This window comes from Cariama cristata, unplaced genomic scaffold (assembly GCF_000690535.1).
Source record: "Cariama cristata isolate BGI_N322 unplaced genomic scaffold, ASM69053v1 scaffold6497, whole genome shotgun sequence".
NCBI lineage: Eukaryota > Metazoa > Chordata > Aves > Cariamiformes > Cariamidae > Cariama > Cariama cristata.
In genome coordinates, this window is record NW_009626012.1 from 4109 (window position 1) to 19760 (window position 15652).

The 15652-nt window shown below is 37.9% G+C and overlaps 1 protein-coding gene across 1 annotated transcript in view; it reads left to right on the top strand.

Annotated features, from left to right (window-relative positions):
- Window positions 1–15652, top strand: part of ALMS1 (Alstrom syndrome 1) — a gene marked incomplete at both ends in the record, with an annotated part of 53821 nt that overhangs the window by 3715 nt on the left and 34454 nt on the right. Inside the window, 3 exons of the mRNA XM_009703838.1 lie at window positions 8161–8278; window positions 9607–11833; window positions 14792–14951. Coding sequence (XP_009702140.1) covers window positions 8161–8278; window positions 9607–11833; window positions 14792–14951 — 2505 coding nt within the window. The remainder of the gene's footprint in view (window positions 1–8160; window positions 8279–9606; window positions 11834–14791; window positions 14952–15652) is intronic.

Sequence of the window (15652 nt, forward strand, 5' to 3'; positions counted from 1 at the left end):
ATGCAGCTGTTTCCAGTGTCATAGGTGAGAGAAACGTTAACTGCTAGTTGATGCTTGCATGCAAGTAGTTGTTGCTGCATTCAACTGCAGCATTCTTCAGGCTGTATTCACATAGGACAGCTAAATTTGTTCTAACTGCATTTGTTGTAACGCATTTTAGCTCTGTTAATACACCATTAGTGATGCATCAAGCTCTCACTTTAAGTATCCAAAGTGACTGATGGATTATTTTCGGTAATACTAGTGGGGATTGTGCATCTATTATTTGGCAGTCATCTCTATTTTTGACATAAAATATCCTGGTTTTATTTCTTGTAATGACATGGTTGTATTCTCTTCCATGCCTGGAATTTACACTGATCTAGACACTTGGTTTTTGGTTTTCTCTCTGCCCTCCCTCCTCCCCCCACAATGACTGTTCAGATTATTTATATTTTTGTGGCAATAAACCACTACTGATAGTGTTTAATATTCTATTAGTAGTACTTTTTGCTACCACTTGCATTTGTGTGCAATTTATATTACTGCCAGTAATATTTTCCAGTTCTAACACCTCTGCTTTAGAAAAGCTAAGCTTTTCTATTGCTTCCTTTCACAACTAATCATCACAGTTTACTTCAAGATTGGTTTGAGAAGTTCCAAGATTTAATATTTCACCTTTGTCCGTTCTTGGTTACATTCATTTTCATCAATGTGGAGTCAGAGTATTCTGGTCAGTTCTGGTAGTATAATTTTTAGTCCACTGGTAGTAGTACATCTTTGAAAAAGAAAACTTCTCTTTATAATGGAGCATTATTCTCTGCGTCTTAAGACACAAACCATATTACTGATTCATTGTAATAATTTCTAATAGTCTTCCAAATGGTGGAAACAGAGATGCTCACTTTTTTCATTCATTGCTGTTAATCATAGGAAAGACATCTGTCCCCAACAAGATAGACTTGTTTCTCTTGGGAATAAAGCCAACTTTTACCAGATCTGTTTTTCTTTATTACCTTTATTTGCTCATGTTTTCCTCTTGCTTTTTGACTTCAAACTTCAGCTGTGGCAATTTACCTGCAAAGAATGATATCTCTCCTTCTTTGTAGGTGTGCATTTGATGAAACCAAAACCAGGAAAAGCAGAACTAGGCAATGTATACTTAACAAACTCGTACAGCTGAAGCGGTTTACTTTCTCTTCTGTGCTATCTGTGGAAGACAAAACCAGCCAAGACTGTTACCGATAGGTGCTTTAGTTCCCCAAACTAGAACACTTTCCTTGCTTGCCTTACTTTAGTTGCTTTAATTCCATTTCTGCTTCCTTATGTATCCAAGTTACTGTGCTAAACAACTGTTCACCAGGCCCCCAAACATGACTGTCACCCATTGGTTCCACTCTTAAATTAGCAGTTGTTGCATTTAGGCATAGACTTTTTTTTTTTTCCCCAACTTTTAAGTGCTAGTTCTAACATCAAATTCGATCATGCACTGTGTGTTAACTTTTAGCTTTCAAAGTTAACTCTGTCTCAATTCCAATTGAATTGTTAATTTTTCCTGTGGAAACCTTTGTGTACGTATACTATAACTAACTGTCATCTGTTAACTTCTTACCTGCTGGTAACGCTTGTTTTTCTTTCTTCTTTACTTTTATGACACCTAGACTCCTTTTATGCATATGCTTGCATACACTTCCTTGGAAACACATAACAATACTGTTACTAAGCCCAAAGTGTTTCTTTTTGTATTGATATCCCTTAGAGGATCACTCTGCAAAATCGAGTGTTACCCCACCCATTAGGTGGTTATATTTGTGACTTGCTTTTCCAGGATGTAACTGAAATTGCTGAATAAAGGTGTTTCTAAAGCTGCTTTCACTGTGCCATTGGGGTAGGTTTTTTCATGAACAAACAACAAATAGGCAAATAACATGATTGCTTATGATATATTAAAATAAACCTGCGTTGCTTCCAGTTAACTGCAAGTTCAACTTGCAGTTTGCCATTCCTGTATCTGCTTGCATAATCTTGCTTATATGTAGGTTACTTTTTGGGTTTTTGTTTGTTCTGAAGTTAGACAACAAGGGGATGGAGTTGAAATTGCCTTGGGAATAGCCTGGTAGACATTTGTAGCAACTCCTGAGGGTTTTATGAGTTCGGCTGTTACTACAATGTGCAGCTATTACCTCATTTTCATCAATTTTTGTGGTTATTTTGATAATGCTTTGATCCATCTTTTGTGAAGGAGCTTGTAAAGGGAGAGAGAACATCTCTGGTGGAACTGGATCCAGAGGTACCGAACCCCTCTGAGGCCCAAAGCTCAACGCCTTCCACTATAGGTCTCGCACTGATGGCTGCAACTATCCCTTGTGTCTCCTGTTATGCTTTCTTCAAAGACTGAATTCAGTTTTGGTAACTTGGGTTATCTTGTTCAAAAAATTGCTGTTTCTCAGTCTGAACCTCTCGTTTTACTCGTTCAGGGATTCTCTTGTATATGGTTCTCTGTTAACTTGATGGTGGTGAACATGCATGGATTTCCATGCAGAAAAACAAGACAGAAGACGACTGCTATCTGTAAAGGCAGAATCTGGGATGAGGTTAGCTTTGATGATGTGTGCATCACAGTGAGTTGTTGTCTGGCTAGAGTTGGTTAATATTGAATAAAACCCTGTTTTTTTTTGTTTTGCCATGTAGGAAATTGAGGTTTAAGACACATATGAGAAAGTGGAAGGACATGTTAGGTTAGACATACTTTGTCTTTGCCTGCATCCTCTGTGTAGGTTTGTTGTATTTAGTATGTTTTATAGCATTTTGTCTACATTATTGACATTTGCAGAACTGGAAACCATTTCATCAAGAAAAAATTCTTGATATTTGTCAAGGTTTGCATTTTAAATGCAACTGGAATTGCATGACACTTTTTAATATGATAAAAAGATATAAGAATTCTTTATACTGCTGCTGTTTTATTTGTTGCTCTCTAGGGAGAGTGCCAATAGCTACAGGCTTTTTGTATATGCACTTAAATTTCCAGATATGGGAGGAAAGGTGAGAGGGAAGGGAGAAACATAAGCTATAATACTAATTTATTCCTTCTTCTCTTTAAAAAGTGTTTTGAATTTCATTTGGGGAGGAGGGGAAATCACAGTGACAGTTGTATTGAAATTGCTTCGGCTACATTGTGGAACAGATTGACAAAGCCAAGTCGGTTTTGTTTTTGTTTTGCCTTCCTTTTTTATCTTCCACAAATGGCAATTTGACTCTGGCATTCAGAATTGTCATCAGGCTGTAAGATAAAGTAGCATGCCCGGCTTTGCTTTTTCAGTGAATTCAACTGTGAGGAAGCTTTTGACCTTCAGAGAGGCAGAGGGAAGAATTACTGTTTTGACACAAGATGCTCGAAGAGTGTTGTACTGACGTCACTTGCTGCTTTAAGCATCGAGCACCTGCTTCTCTGCCTGCAAAACCTAGGTTATATCTGAGCGTAATGAGCCCCTAAATCATGGTAAGCATCCAAAATATGATAGCAATGATCTTTCTGCCTCCTGAAGAAAATAAGTTACTGAAAACATTAGAGTTCATGTGCTGTAAGATTCAAAAAAGCTGGAGGAGGTAGAACATGTGACATGGCTGGAGTTATATTTTATATATTAAAAAAAAAAAAATTAGTTTTGTAACCCCAGTTAAATGTCATCTATTAAACTCCATAATGGTGATTCTACAGGTCATCTCTGCAGGTTGCTGCAGGGGGCAAGCTGGAAGAGAGGGTTTCCACTAAGGACGTGGCTGCAGTGAATCTCGACTATTCTCTTTCTTCCTTTTATTTTTTTCTGTTCTCTTTTTTCCTCACTTTTTTTTTTTTTTTTTCCCCTGGCCTTGTCAATCATCTGCTGCTTCAAGTCAGTGATCACCACCACAGTTCCTCCGACTGGAAACCTCTGGGGAAGCGTAGGGTACTGTCAGCCTAAGGCAGATTTCTGCTACGTGGCAAAACCAGAACGCTCTTTGGAGAAGCCAGAGGAGCAAGACTGCCTGAAATGGAGGCTAGTCTGAGGGTACAGTTTTGCAGTATATTTAGTCAGCTGAAGACTGCTACCAAAAACTAAGAGTCTGGCTTTTCCTTGTCCTGCGTACTTGTTTCTGCTGCATCACTTCTGCTAAACCCACCCTGTGGATCGGTGCAATCAGATCAGCTTGCTGTTCAGACTGAAATGTAATGGTAGAGTTGGAAATGGAGATGGTTATGTTTCAACTGGATCAGAGTTCTGTTGCCTGTGCAAAAAAAGGAGGGGGAAACACATCTCTGGGCTGGAGTGGAGAGACTGGGGCTGTCCCGTCTTGCAGAGGGGTAGACTTCTTCAAGTGGAGGTGGAGAACTCGGGGGCTCTTGGTCAGGACTACATGTAAGAGGCTGAGGGGAGAGGGAAGAGAGAATTGAAGTAAAACTTGTTGGTGCTGTTCAAATAGCTGTTGAAACCATTACCGATCTATCTAAATGGCCTCAAACATTTTACAGAGAGCCAGCTCTGTTGCTGTATCGTGTCGGTGCACGCAGAAGTGTCTTATTTGTCACCTAGGTTTGCGTAGCTTCACTGTTTCACGTTGGACTTTTGTTACGTATTATCTGAACTGAAATGCTCTTAATGACTAAATTTCTGTTCTTGTATACATACGTACAAATGTAATCAAGTCACCCTTAATCTTCTCTTTGATTATACTAAACAGATGTAGTTCAAGGAGGCTCTTGTGATGAGGCATGTTTCTTTAATCTTTTAACTGTCTGATCCTCTCGTGATATTTACAAATACGGAGTTATGGTCATCACAACCTGCAAATACCATTTCAATAGTAGTTTTGGTACAAGATTGGAAAGAATAGTACCTGTTACTACTTATTCACTAATATTCTTTTTATATATATATGAAAAATTTGCTTCCCATTTTGGATACGGTATTGCACTGACCTCCTTTTGGTGCTTTGTTCATCATGACCCCAAGCCCTCATTCGAGTTGTTGCTTTCTGAGGTAGTCCTTGACTCTCTTGGGTTTGCCGGGATGCTTTGTTCCCACCAATGTACGGCTGGAGTTCAGTTATACTAAAACTCATATCTTTTGCCAGGCTGTGATGCCAGGTGACCCAGACTGCCCTGTATCAATGGTCTGTGCAGTGAGATATTTATTGCTTGGCAAATCTGCGTCATCTTTGTGCCTTCTCTGTAAGAACTTGGGGATTTCTGAAGTTTTGAGTAGGGCAGGGACAAGAAGGGCTCTTGAAGGGACTCACTAGATGCAGTGAGGGTTTCCTGTTTATAATTCTACTTGGAGAATGCTAAATCATTTTTCATCCGAGTGCTGGGTTGACTTTCTTAATACAAATGTTGAGTGGTACTTAAATTTTTTTGTTGATATATCTTTAAAGCATTGATTTATCAGCCAAATGTGATTTATGGGAGGGGTGTGTGTATATGTACCTGTGTATATGCACATTTATTTTATCAATATACGTGTAAAGGCATTAAAAAAATTGTTTGGCAAGATCTATTTTTGAGAGCATTTGTCAGCTTTTTTTCAATTATTTTTGGTTCCCTCAGTCTTTTTTGTTTCTTCATTTACAAAAACAGCACACTCAGTCTTTATTGTGCGGAAAAGCTTTTTCTTTAATCACTCCTGATTTTCAATTTAGTTTGAAAACACATTTTCATTCAAAGTGAAGAAGTTAAACTGAAAATCAGGAAAGCTTATTTTCCTCTTGTAATGTATGAATAAAAATGAGATGCCAGTTCTGAAAACATGAAGTGTATCATGATGTGAGATGACAAATCTAATTTGATAACTGCAATTACTATTGCCTTTGTTCACTAATATAATTTTAAATGTAAAACAAGATTTGGGAGGGGAAAAAAGTACATTTAACACCGCTGAGATAGTTTAGATTTCAGCCTGCTTAATGTTTCTTAAAATACATGGTTTTGCGTCTTTAATGCAATTCTATAGCCAAGCTAACTGTGGTTAATCTACTCAGTATTTTCAAGTATAACAACAAAAAATTGTTTGAGTACACGTACACTAAACAGAATAAATGCATTGTAAATATTGTCTACTCCTACTTAGTGGTTGGGAATAAGGAATCTAATGTGGAAGGTCTGTTTGGTTCTAAGTCAGTATCAGCCACTGAAAACAAACCTCTTTGTTTTCTGTAGAGTGCATTTTAAATAAATGCTAAGGAGATTACAGTGAGTTAGATCAGTCTCCTGTTCCACGATTTGAAATCATGATTCAAATTGTGATTAAAATCATGGAAGTACCAATCAGTCTGGTATATTAGACCACGATCTAGATTGTGCCCTATAATATAACAGAGCCTTGGGGCACTGTTGTATTAGAAATGAGACATCCCTGACCTTGTTCCTTATTTTCTTGGCTCCTGCTTTCTCTATGCTGAAGCTGCCATTTTCCCCTGTACTTTTTTTACGCCTCTCTGTGTGTTATAATTATTTATTCGTCCAGCTTTGCACAGGTGCTTACCAGTTTCCATTGGAACCTTTTCTGAATGCTTCCTCTTGTCAAATTGCTCAGCAGTAGCTATTCGTACCTATTTTTTTTAAGATGCATATAATTTCCTTTCCTATAAACTTCCAAAAAAGCAAGTGGCTTTTTTTACTTTTCATTCGTGTTTGGTATTGCAAATAGTTTACATGAAAGGGAAATAGAGTGGTGACTAGTGCAATGAACTTATCTAATAAAGCTAAATTCTCCCCCTTACTTTAAAGAGATACTGGGTGCTAGAAAAATGAAGACTCTCACTTAAATTGCTGTAGCATGTTTGTGCTATTTGTACTACAGATGCTAAAGTATAAATTTGGCTTCCTCTGGGAGGCATTGGGCTGGCCATGTGGTGGAGACAGCTGCTGAGATGGAAGGGAATCTTTGAAACTGTATAGCAATCATATTATTTTTCTAGCTGCTGATGAGGTAGGACTAGGGGGCATCCACATTTTGAGCCAGCTTTGCTGTGTGATGAATTTAGAATTATTTCGGTCCATGTAATTATCCTCTTGCTACATAGTGTTCTAAAGTAATTTAAAAAATGTTAATTGGAAGTATTAAATTAAAAATGAATCAGAAAGGTCATCTTGTGGTTGGATACCACTTATCAGGTGATGTAATACAGGCTGTAGAAAGCCTCAGGATAAAGCTGACGTAATGTAAACTTGATTTTTTTTTTTTTTTTTTTTTGTATGTAACGGTCATCTTATCTGATGTGATTGTGCTTCTGTGAGTGATACAGAGTATAGCTTGTCTGAGATGATTGAAAACTAATTAACCTAAATTAAATGAATGTGAATTCAGGTTCTGGAAGTCATACTCTTGATGACAAATAGCTTTTTTGCCTTAAAAAAAAATAAATGCTTGCTTTGATAAGTATTGGAAGTAATTTTTTTTGCATCCATCAAATGTGTATGTAGTCATTTACGCTATCAGATACCAGTTTGTAGTTGTTTTTATTCTTGTGGTATAAAACATTTCCATTTATTTTTGTAAGCAATGAACTCAAAAAAGAAGTGCCAGCTACCTCAAAGAACAAAGAAATATATGATGGAAACTAAAATTTATTGCTACAGTAGTAGACAGTGGTACTAGTATAATTGTGATGACTAGGTTTTATTATTACTTGTATCTTGAAACTCTAAAGACAAAAACCAAACCTATGCAGCCTTTGCTGTAAGCACACAATTTATGGAAAAATGGAGACTGGGAAAGGCATCAGTGAGGATCCTTGGTTTTTAAACAAGTCAATGGTGATCTGAGTAGAAGCCCTGTGGACATTCTCCAGCATATGCAGAATATGTGGAAATCACGAAGGGAGGTACTGACTGGTGAGTTGAAAAGGATAGCGATGTGTGTAAACAGAAGTTTAGGGAGAAGAGGGTAACTTAGAGATGTCAGTGTCATGTAGCATTTTTAGATTGATGAGAAGAAACCTCAATTTGATAGATGATAAGAAAGCTAAATTTAATACATGAGGGAACATGCTTCAGCAGATTATTTAAATGATGGGATTACATCATTTTCACTGCAGTTGGCATGTTTTTGAATTTTGAAGGCTGTGTTAGTTGGCAGAGCAGTTTAAAGAGGCTTTACCTGGCAAGCTTTTATTACTGTGTTTTATTGTTATTTTTAACAGATATCCATGACAGTCAATTCTCTCCTTGTCTTCCACTACTGATGTATTCAACACGAGGCCAAAGATTTTCAGATGTGACGCTTCTCCAGCAGTCAGAAATGGATTTTAATCCCTTAAGGTAGGATAAATTTCCCTGGTGTCATGACAGAATGCCAGCCTTTTTTCCCGAGTGGCCATGAATTGTCGTACATTTGATAATTAAGTAATTACAGTTTTATGGTCACAGAAATAAGACGAAGGTGTTGTTTAGTCTTTGTTTGTTTTGTATAAAGAGAAGGCATTGTCAGAGTTCTACTCCTCTTTTTATTTTTCCTTCAAAAGAGTTTGAACAAGGGAAAACCAGAACAAGCATTTTCTGAACTTGTCATCCTAAAGTACCTGAAGAAAATGGGAAAACCAGGAACTCCAGCCTCTCAGACGTCTTTTTAGCTTTCTTAGGCTCTGAGATAAAGTTCATGAAATCAAATACAACTTGTATTTAAAGTAGTACATACATGCATACATATACGTGTAATAATATTGTGTTTTGTATATGCTGGAGTAATATATGTTATGTGTACTTTAAAATATGTATTTTTATATAAAGTATGTATACATAAAGAAATAGCTATTTCAGTAAAAGTCATTGTCCAAGCCTTCATTTCAAGGTGTGGCAAATGATTCCATTTGTGCAAGGAAGTCAAGAAATCCTCTGCCCTTTATTAAAAAGAAGTAAAAAAAGAAAGTATGTGTATAAACACACATATTTACAGTGTCATTGATGTTTAGGCTTCCTTATACTTTTTTGGTGTGTGACAGGAGACCGATTTGTTTCCTAATGTGATACACTGTGACTTTACTTTGTGAATCAGAGCTTAGTTCCACCAGAGCTGGTGATCTACTTGGAGTAATGTTAACTGGGATTTGATGATCATTTTGATATAAAATAACTATTAATTCAGAATCTGCGATAAAAATATTAGAAGTTTACAGGAATTTGTTGCTTGTGTTCACCTGAGACCTACCTTAGTTTATATCCTTTAAAGAAATAGTTGATATAACAAAACTGAAGTAGGTGATTTATATTAAAAAACCAAAAAAACACAGGCAAATTTGTATGTGCGTGTAAGCAACTCCTATATTTTATTTAAATAATAAACATCCTGTTAGTAAAAAATACTTCAATCCTAAATAGCTTGAAAAATATTGACCTACTAAGTAGAAACTAATATTATTTTCAAACTTTTATTTTATAGGGCAGTAGAGCTTTTTGGTATTTTTTGGACTTTCTTTACATTTCTTCACCTTTTGACCTGTTGAGGGGATGTATTTATGTGTATGTTGCTAAACCCCAGTTATTGGTTTGAGTGAAGTTCTACTTTTTGCCTATACTATTAAAGCAGAGAATATGGATGTTGAAATAAAAAATATGATCAGAAATTCGCTTTCTTTTCTTGCCTCTTACAGAGGAGTCCCTGATGTTTCTGGAGCATTTGTGGAACATTCAAAGCCTTCGCACATCCGTGAAACTGTGTCACTGATGGACACGGAACCGTTCTCTGATGCATCCGGTGACTGCTTTACTTTGTCCCAGCATCCTCTTCCATTCAGTCACGTGGAACCTGATGATGCCAGTTGTCGTGGTGGTTCATCTCAGCGAACCTCTTTTTCTGGACGACTACTTGTGAGCAAGGAGGCAAACGAACACTGTACAAGTGGTCGTAATGAGGAGACATTGATTCCCCAAACAAGTTACAATTTAGCAAACAGCACTTCAAAGGTGATGCAAACCAAGGCAAATAGACTCAACCAAATGGAAACTTCTCTTGCAAAGCAAACCTGTAGCATGTCTGTAAAAGATGAACGTTTCTCCTGTGAGAGCAATGTGCCAGCTACTGGTTTTGAGCTTTCAGAGAAAGAAAAAGAGTTACTGAGGCATGATGAGTTCTCATCTTCAGAAAACTCCTCTTGTAAAACAGTACTGACTAAGAATTCAGTAAAAAGTGAAAGAGGGATGCAGAAGGAAAAGGTAAAAATGGCTGAGAGAGAGTCAGAAAAGTGCAGGAGATGGCTAAAGGAGCTGGAAAAAGAAAAGAAGGTTCCTGAGCTTGATTTGCCTAATAATTTATCTGATGATTTGAGGAAACGCAATCGTAAAAATTCAGATGCTCAAGATATTTTTTCTGCAAAAACTTCTGAAACGGGTGAAGGAATGCTGAAGGAACATAGAGTGGATTTAAATGGCTCTCAAAGCTTGAAGTTCATGACTCTTACTGAGGAACTCCGGGGAGATTTTCTAGATCATCAGCAGAAACCACTATTTCCTGCAGTGAGATCTGAGAAAGAGGAATTTATCCCTACTGTGACAAGCAGCACTGATTGTGCACCTAAACAACTCGTTTTGACTGACATGGAAGCTCCTGCTTCATGTAGTGAGAATATGCCAGTGGAAGTAGAACCTGGAGGAAGCAGGAGTGAATTAACTATTTCAGATTTTTCCATAGAAAGGGGGCATAAAGTTACAGGCATTTCCCCTTCCTTTAATCTTGTAGATGATGGCTCATTGTCTGTACACTTTGCTAATCCAAACTATCAGTCTACTCCAGGGATACTCCTAAAGAAAAATGTGAAGGCAGAAGAACTTGATGTCCCTGTGATCAAATCCGATATTCAGACCTCTCCTTCAAGCTTAAATGAAGAAACTTCAGGGAGTTCATCTACCAGTACACTTGTATCAGTTGAGAAGGAACGTTCACTCCAATGTACTCCGAAAGAAAACAATGAACGTTTTGAGTCCTTAAAATTGAAATATCCCAACACTGGAATAATTCAGTCTCTCCCATCGCTTAGTTTCATGGAGAAGGTATGGGCTTGGAACATGAGCCAGCCAGAGGAGGTATCCGATGCAGTAACTTCATGTGACCCAGGTGGAGTTTCTCCTAGAAGGAAGGCGTACAGTGCAATCATCAGTTCTTCAAACAGTATTTTGTCAACACAAAAAAGTGGTAGAGACCCCAAAGGTTATGTTGCTGCTTCCTCCAGAGAGACAGGTTCCCTGGGAAGTTTGCGTTTTCATAATAAAAACTTACTGCGTGCCCACCCTCTTACTAGATCTCAGCCTGATGACGTGGTAAATGTTTCCAGTAGGAGCACGTCCTTTGTTGAAGTTACTCCGCCAGCAAACTCAACAGAGGCAGTGCAGCCTCTAGAAGAAAAAAGTAATGTTTTAGGAGCGTCTGAAAATAGTTTAGGAGGCTCCATGATACAGAAGCTTACAGCTGAGGTTGTTTCTGAATCTAGTGATGAAGATGCAGAAAGTTATAGTACCGGAGAAAGTTCAGACACAAATGTCTTTGTTTCCAGTGAAGGAATTGCTCAGCTCCTTAGAGAGGATGGAAACTCTCCAACCGATGACCGGAAGAATTTTGATGACCTTGAGTATCAGTCTCACAACCTAAATATTCCTACTGGTCGTGTCAGCGTGGACAATTTTGGTGCTATTTCCCCTGATAGTTTGAATCTTCCTGTTAGTTCTGGGGAAAGTAGCCATGGAGGCTTGGGCTCTGCAGGGTGCTCTTCAGTGGTTTCCGGGCACTTCTTCACCAGTGCAAAAGATGATAACTTCATCCCTGTTGGAACAACTTCTTTGAGAACTCCAGAGAAAGAAGAGCTTAATATTGAAGAAAGGATCCCAGTAAGTCAGTTTCTAACAAATATTTGTAGTTCTTCTTTACCTTATGATTATGAAGAGATCCCAGTATGCTCAGCTGTCATAGAGGGAGTAGGACAGATGTGCAGAAGGTATCACAGGAACAAGAAACTAGCATGCTTACAGTTAGTTTGTGATATCCAGTCATGTTGGGAACCTGTCTCTAGAAATACTAGCAAATATGTCTTTTATGTACACCTAAAAAATATAATGAAAGACTCTTTATAACTGATTCTAATTTAAACTCTAGTTTCAGAGTTATCCCATTTTTTTCCACTGTTCTTTTAGAAGACTCTGGTAGGGTCTGCCTCACTACAGACTAAATGAAATGGTTTTACACTGGTCTGTACTACTGGTGAATTTCCTCCATGTTATTAGTTCAGCATATCTTAAATACAGAGGTAGAAAAACTAACTTTTAGGTAATATTTAACAGGGGCAAAGAAAGGGTTGGATATGGGAAAGATTTCCGCCCCCGCCCCCAGGTGTAGATGATAGTATCACGGTAACAGAATGCAAAAGAAGTGTAAAGGTTGGTGGCTGATGGTGGCAGAACATAAAGGACACAAGAACAGGACATAGCGATAAAAAGTGAAATCTGTTTGATAAAAGACTTGTAAATGGTTATAGCTCTTTTAGCAGAACATTGATAAGCCATTTCTGATCTTCCAGATTCTTTCAAAAGCTCAGGTTATAATTATCCAAACATAAGGTTGAGACTCAACTGCTGACTAAGGAAATGCTGGGCTGCAGAAGAGAAAGATGAACTTCACACACCCACGGATCTGCAATAATAGCAAAACCAACACAGAACTCCTTGGCAAATCAAATTGCCTTTTTTTCTATAAATACTCATTTTGCTTGTTCACTTTGTTCCAGTATCTAAGGCATACATTCTTGATTCTTTGTATATTGCTCATAAAGGATGTTCGAAGCCTCTGCATACCTTTCCTCCTTTATATCTTATTTGGCTAATGCAGACTTCTTTCCTCCCTTCCCCATTTTAGGATGGTTGGTGAGAATGGAGGGCAGGTTGTGGCAGCCATGTTAACTATACTAATAGCTGTTGAGAGTTAGAGAAAAATAAATGCGGATTTATGTTAATGATAAACATGTAATTATCTTCTGAGTAAGTGGCTGTTCTTCTCACAAGATGACTTCTATAATCATTAAGTCTTTGGAACTGTGTTTTAGAAGCACTCTTCACTCAGTTGTCTTTGCAAATACATGTTGAAACAAATATAAATATTGTAGGAGGATATTTTAAATGCAATTCATGAGATGTACAGGTTGTCTGTTACCTCCTTTTTTTAATGACTATAATTAGGTATGTTCTCCAGTCCTAATTCTGAGGAATTCTGTTCTCCTAAACCACTGACAAGGTAAAGGAGATTAGGTCACATACGTGGCTATTAATATGTAGGTTTATAATAAAATCATAGGGAATAGAGTTGGCTAAGATCTATAAGGTAATTTATTTCATTTTATTGGCTAGTTTAGGACATAGTCTAGATGAGTTGAAATTAACTTGCCCCTACAGGTGCTTAAGTCAAGGAAAATTTTGTTGGTGCTTTTTTTTTTTTTTCCCCAGCATATAATGTCTGTATGTAAACTTAGATGCTTTGTTAAAAGGGGAGAAATTACTTTCTTGGGAGATTCTAGACAGCCTTTGATAACCTCTTACCTCCACGAGACTCCTCCAGTTTTCAAAATACATCAATACAGAGAACGATGCTGTGTGTGTATGAACTGAAAATCTCCTGGATGTTGCAGAGAGGCTTGGTCTCATCCTCATAATGTTTTTTTCTAGTATATCGCAGAATTTTAGGGTTGGAGTATGATTTTTGTTTGGCTTCTCTAAACGAACTGCTTTGTTTAATGTTAATGAAAGTTATAATTGGATAGCAATTTTTATGTGTATATCTATATCTATATATATATGGTGTACAAATGCAAATAATGTTTGTGTGTATTTGTTCTGTACAAAAGTGATTTGAAAGTGATTCTACCCCTTGGCCAGTACAAGTTTATTCCCTATCGCAACATCACAAAAGCTGTTTCACGGTAGCCCTGACAAAAGGGTTCCCAATTATTTGCCTTGAAGACTAGCCCATAATGAAATTATCCTTAAGAGTGAGGAACTTCCCTGCTGCCTAGCTTGAGTTTCAAAGTCTGTTAAAGTTTTCTGTGCAGCAATCATTTGGGGAGGAAAAAGGTTTTTAAACCAAACCTTTGTGTTCTCCTTCCAGCTGGCAAATGTCATTTTAAACAGGTGAGGCTTAAGTTTCCCAGTCTCCTCTGAAGTATCTGACTTCTTGTTCGTGCAGTCTACAGAGCATACATTTGAGTAAAAAGAGTATAAGCAGTCGGCTGTTGTCACAAGAACAAGATACGTGGCCTCTTCTTTGCTGACCTTTTCCATCATTTCTGGATCCTGTGGAAAGGGCTGGACACTGTTTGGTGGTAGCAGGCTACTGCCAGTTGCAATCTTTGGAACATGATGTCAAGAAATGTCAAGAAAGCCCCAGGAAAAAACTGTTGGTGAGCGCAAGCACAGGCTATCACCACCAGAACAGTTCTTGCAATTTATTTCTGAATTGCTGCCAAACGTAAATTAATGAGAAATAGATTGCAGGATATGTCAGTTGTTCTGCTGGGCTGCACGTGGCTTGTGAGCTGTCCACTATGTAGACCTGGTCATGCTAGCTAGAAAAAAGGCTTGTCACTCGGGGTCCAAAGAATAGAATAAGCTGGAAATATTGTCTCATATGTGACTGCTTTAGTGCTTTGGGTAAACTGTTAGTGCGAGTCGAACAAGACTGAGGCTCAAGATGTTTTAAAGCAAGCTGTTTGCGTTTAAGATGATGCGGAAAACGTGCAACTTCAGAATCCGTTGACATTCTGTAAGAGTGCCATATGTGTTACTTATTTCTTCTTTTGCCAGATATATCTTCGCAACCTTGGCATTGATCAGTCACCTGGAACTATACTGACGCCGTTTGTACCCCGAGGACCGATCAGGGAAGTTGAATTTTCCCCTTCGGAGCTTAGAACGCTGAAGAACTCCACTGACACCCTGAGGAGGGCTGCTCCGCAGCCGCAAGGTATGGGGAAGAGAAGATCTTGTGCTTTGCAAGCTTTAGAGGACACAGAACTTCAGACTCACCTGTGAGGCTGATTTTGGCTTGGTAGTGTCAAGTGTATTTCTTCTCATCTGATGCTCTGTTTCATTCATATGAGTTGATCTTCTTCCATCTGAAATGTGAGATATTTGACATTGGAAAAGTAAGCATTAAAACCTTTGAAAACGTGCCTTCTCACAAAGGAGTCATGACTATGTGGCATCTTCTAGCCAGTGCAGTGGCGTTTTCTTTTTTTTCTTTATTTCTCTTTTTACAAGAGTTCTTAAGAAGGAAATGTTTTGTATCTGAAGATTAAAGAAATGTTACCAGACTTTTTTTTTCCTGTGGGAGAAATAAGTCTTGGTTTCTCTTTCTTTCTGAAATTTCTTGGTGTGCTCAGTGTGACAAAAAGTCATACACATTTTATAACTGACCAGATCAGTTCATAAATCCATCCATCTCAACATTAAAAAAAAAAACAAACATATGACCTTAGTAAGTGTTGAGTCATTTCTATACGAAGAACAGAGTGTGCTTGGTTAGGGTTAAGATGTTCTTCAGTGGCACGCCCATGTGGTGTGTCATTAAGATGTGAAAATGTGCATTGCAGCTACTTCAAATGTGTATTTTCCTTAGCATATTCTGTTTTGGTATTTGCATCTTGTACCCAGTGGGGAAGAGCG